The sequence below is a fragment of the Priapulus caudatus genome, unplaced genomic scaffold (assembly GCF_000485595.1).
Source record: "Priapulus caudatus unplaced genomic scaffold, Priapulus_caudatus-5.0.1 Scaffold170, whole genome shotgun sequence".
NCBI lineage: Eukaryota > Metazoa > Priapulida > Priapulimorpha > Priapulimorphida > Priapulidae > Priapulus > Priapulus caudatus.
The window spans coordinates 47,165-49,856 of NW_014577231.1; the positions used below are offsets into that span (position 1 = coordinate 47,165).

The 2,692-nt window shown below is 50.5% G+C and overlaps 1 protein-coding gene across 1 annotated transcript in view; it reads left to right on the forward strand.

Moving 5' to 3' along the window:
- LOC106806631 (F-box/WD repeat-containing protein 7-like) overlaps positions 1–2,692 on the forward strand; it is a 27,089-nt gene that overhangs the window by 11,004 nt on the left and 13,393 nt on the right. Inside the window, exons 3-5 of the mRNA XM_014808632.1 lie at positions 617–774; positions 1,172–1,337; positions 2,096–2,230. Of these exons, the coding sequence (XP_014664118.1) occupies positions 617–774; positions 1,172–1,337; positions 2,096–2,230 (459 nt within the window). The remainder of the gene's footprint in view (positions 1–616; positions 775–1,171; positions 1,338–2,095; positions 2,231–2,692) is intronic.

A 2,692-nucleotide genomic window follows, 5' to 3' on the forward strand; every position in this document is an offset into this window, starting at 1 on the left:
TCCGTCCTCCTCCTCCTCCTCCTCCTCCTCCTCCTCCTCCTCCTCTTCCACCACCTCCTCCTCCTCCTCCTCCTCCTCCTCTTCCTCTTCCTCCTCCTCCTCTTCCTCCTCTTCCTCCTCTTTTTCATCGTCATCAGTCGTGGTGGCATTTGTAATAATTTCTGATCATCCGTGTAACTCGCGTGATAATCAATATAGTAAGGTCTGATTGAATATGAATTTGACTGAGAGGTCTGAGAGTTGACTGTGTGAGATACTTTTCTGAGATATGCTGTCAAACCTGCACCTAAGTGTCACTCAAGGGATACGCCAAAGCTGTGTCTATGTCTATGTCTGTACACATGTCTGTTCTATAGAGGTGTCCTCTAGAGTCTAGACTAACGCAGACTGCAGTGTCTTTAGTTTACAGGTTCTTCTGCTCGTCATTTATATGTCACGTCGCTGTTATTTCTCTACAGTCTGTCTGTGTGCGCGCGCGATTTCTGCCTGCTGTTGGTGTACGACCGCGATCGTGCGAGTTTTGTCGCGTATTTATATTTATATTAATTTTTATTCCTTTATTTATTTATTTTATTTTTTGGTTTTTAAGCGTCGTCGTGTGTCGTTGTTGTTGCAGATGAAGCGCAAGTCGAGCGTTGCGATCAGCGCGCACGACGTGTCGCCGGCGAAGACGAAACGCAAGATGCTCGACCTGTCCATAGAGGACGCTCAGGCGCTGTCGGCGCTGACACCTGGTGGCCGGGAGAGGAGACGCTCGTGCAGCGCGCTCTCGCAGTACGTATCCGACGCCTACGGCGTTTTTGGCTCACTTCTTCTGATTAGATTTTAATTTTGGTAATCATGTTTTGTTCTGCCGACTAGAAAATTTCGATGAAAACTGATGCTTTGAGCCTCGTCTCGTTTTACATACGCTTAGCGGAACTGAAAAGCAGGTCAGGGTGGGATGCATTTCGTTTTTCACATGGGTATTTCGCAATATGCTCGTCAGAGGATGACAGAATATATGACGATGCAATGCGAGGAAGCAACGTGTACTGAGTGTCAGTATCCCGTGTGTGTGTGTGCGTGTGCGTGTGCGTGTGCGTGTGCGTGTGCGTGTGTGTGTTGTGTGTGTGTGTGTGTTTATGCAACGCGTGTGATGTTTCTCTCTCTGTGTGTGTGTGTGTCGTAGGCTCGGCTTGTCTCCCGCCGTGTTGCACCAGGAACCTGCGATGGACCACCATCAAACTTTTGGCTTGCCCACCGGCGCCACCAGTGCGCACCTCACGCCGCGGCGGCGCATACCATCGCGGCAGAACCCGCCAGTGGAAATGGCCGATTGGCTGAAGGTGTTTCAGGTGCGTAGTAGGCGGCGGCGACACCTGGTGGTGGAATTTTGTAGCAAAGCGTTCGGTCAACGTGCCGATAGTTATCTTTGGGACGCGAATGAATACGGCGCGTCACCGACTTTTGCTGTGCGCGCTGCATTTTTAAATCCTATAATTGGGATGAGTCATGCATCGAACAGAGTATCTCTGAGATCACCTCGGCTCCGTGTTATTGTTGCCGGGGGCAGTTCTAGAGTCGTCCGCGCCGCCGTCCTGGCGGCGTGATTAGAGAGACGCGACAGCGTCTACCTCTGCCTGTATGTCCTCCGCATGTGTATACTGTTCACTTGTAAGTGCTGCAGTGGCTAGGTCGAGTGTAGCGTAGTGACCCCGAGAAGAAGAAGAAGAAGAAGACCTGTAAGTGCAGCCACACTGTTTCTAGGCCCCAGAATTATTTTAACATCAGGAACTTTCACGAAGATGTCGGCCACAGGAAGCAGAAGACTGACTCAAATATCCCCATACTAAGAACGAAATGTAATAACGCGCGCACACATACACATTACTGTTCAGTGCGTTTGCTGTCCCAACCCCTACTAAGAATGAAAACTAGCAACGCACGCCGGCGTACGTATTCTCGTTCACTCGTTCGCTGTCCTAACCCCTACCGATAACGAAAAGTAATAACGCACGGCAGCAGCATAGGTATTCTCTTGCTTGCGCTCGCCGTGTGTGCGTGCGTGCATGTGTGTGTTTAAGTTGCATCATCAGCGGTCGGTGCTTTGCAGACGTGGAGCAATGCAGAGCGTCTGCTCGCGCTGGACCAGCTGATCGAGCTGTGCGAACCGACGCAGGTCAGGCACATCATGACGGTCATCGAGCCGCAGTTCCAGCGAGATTTCATCAGTCTCTTACCAAAAGAGGTAGGATGTGCGGACTGCCGCCGCCGCCTTCGGCGTTTGTCGCGACGTTTGACATCTCTCCCCTTGTCTACCTTCTGTCTCATCTGTCTTATCTTTCTACTCTGTGTCTCATCTCTTCCTCTCTCTACTCTGTGTCACATCTCTTTCCCTCTCTCTCTCTCTACTTTCTGTCTCATCTCTATCTCTCTCTACTCTCTGTGTCTCTTTCTCTTTCTCTCTCTGCTCTGTGTCTCATCTTTTTCCCTCCCTCTCTCTCTGCTCTGTGTCTCATCTCTTCCCCCCTCTCTCTCTCTACTCGCTGTCTCATCTCTTCCTCTCTCTACTCTCTGTCTCGTCTCTTCCTCTCTCTATTCTCTCTCTCTCTCATCTTTTCCTCTCTCTCTACTCTCTCTCTCTCCTTTTCCTCTCTCTCTCCTCTCTCTCTCTCTCTCTCTCTCTCTCTCTCTCTCTCTCTCTCTCTCT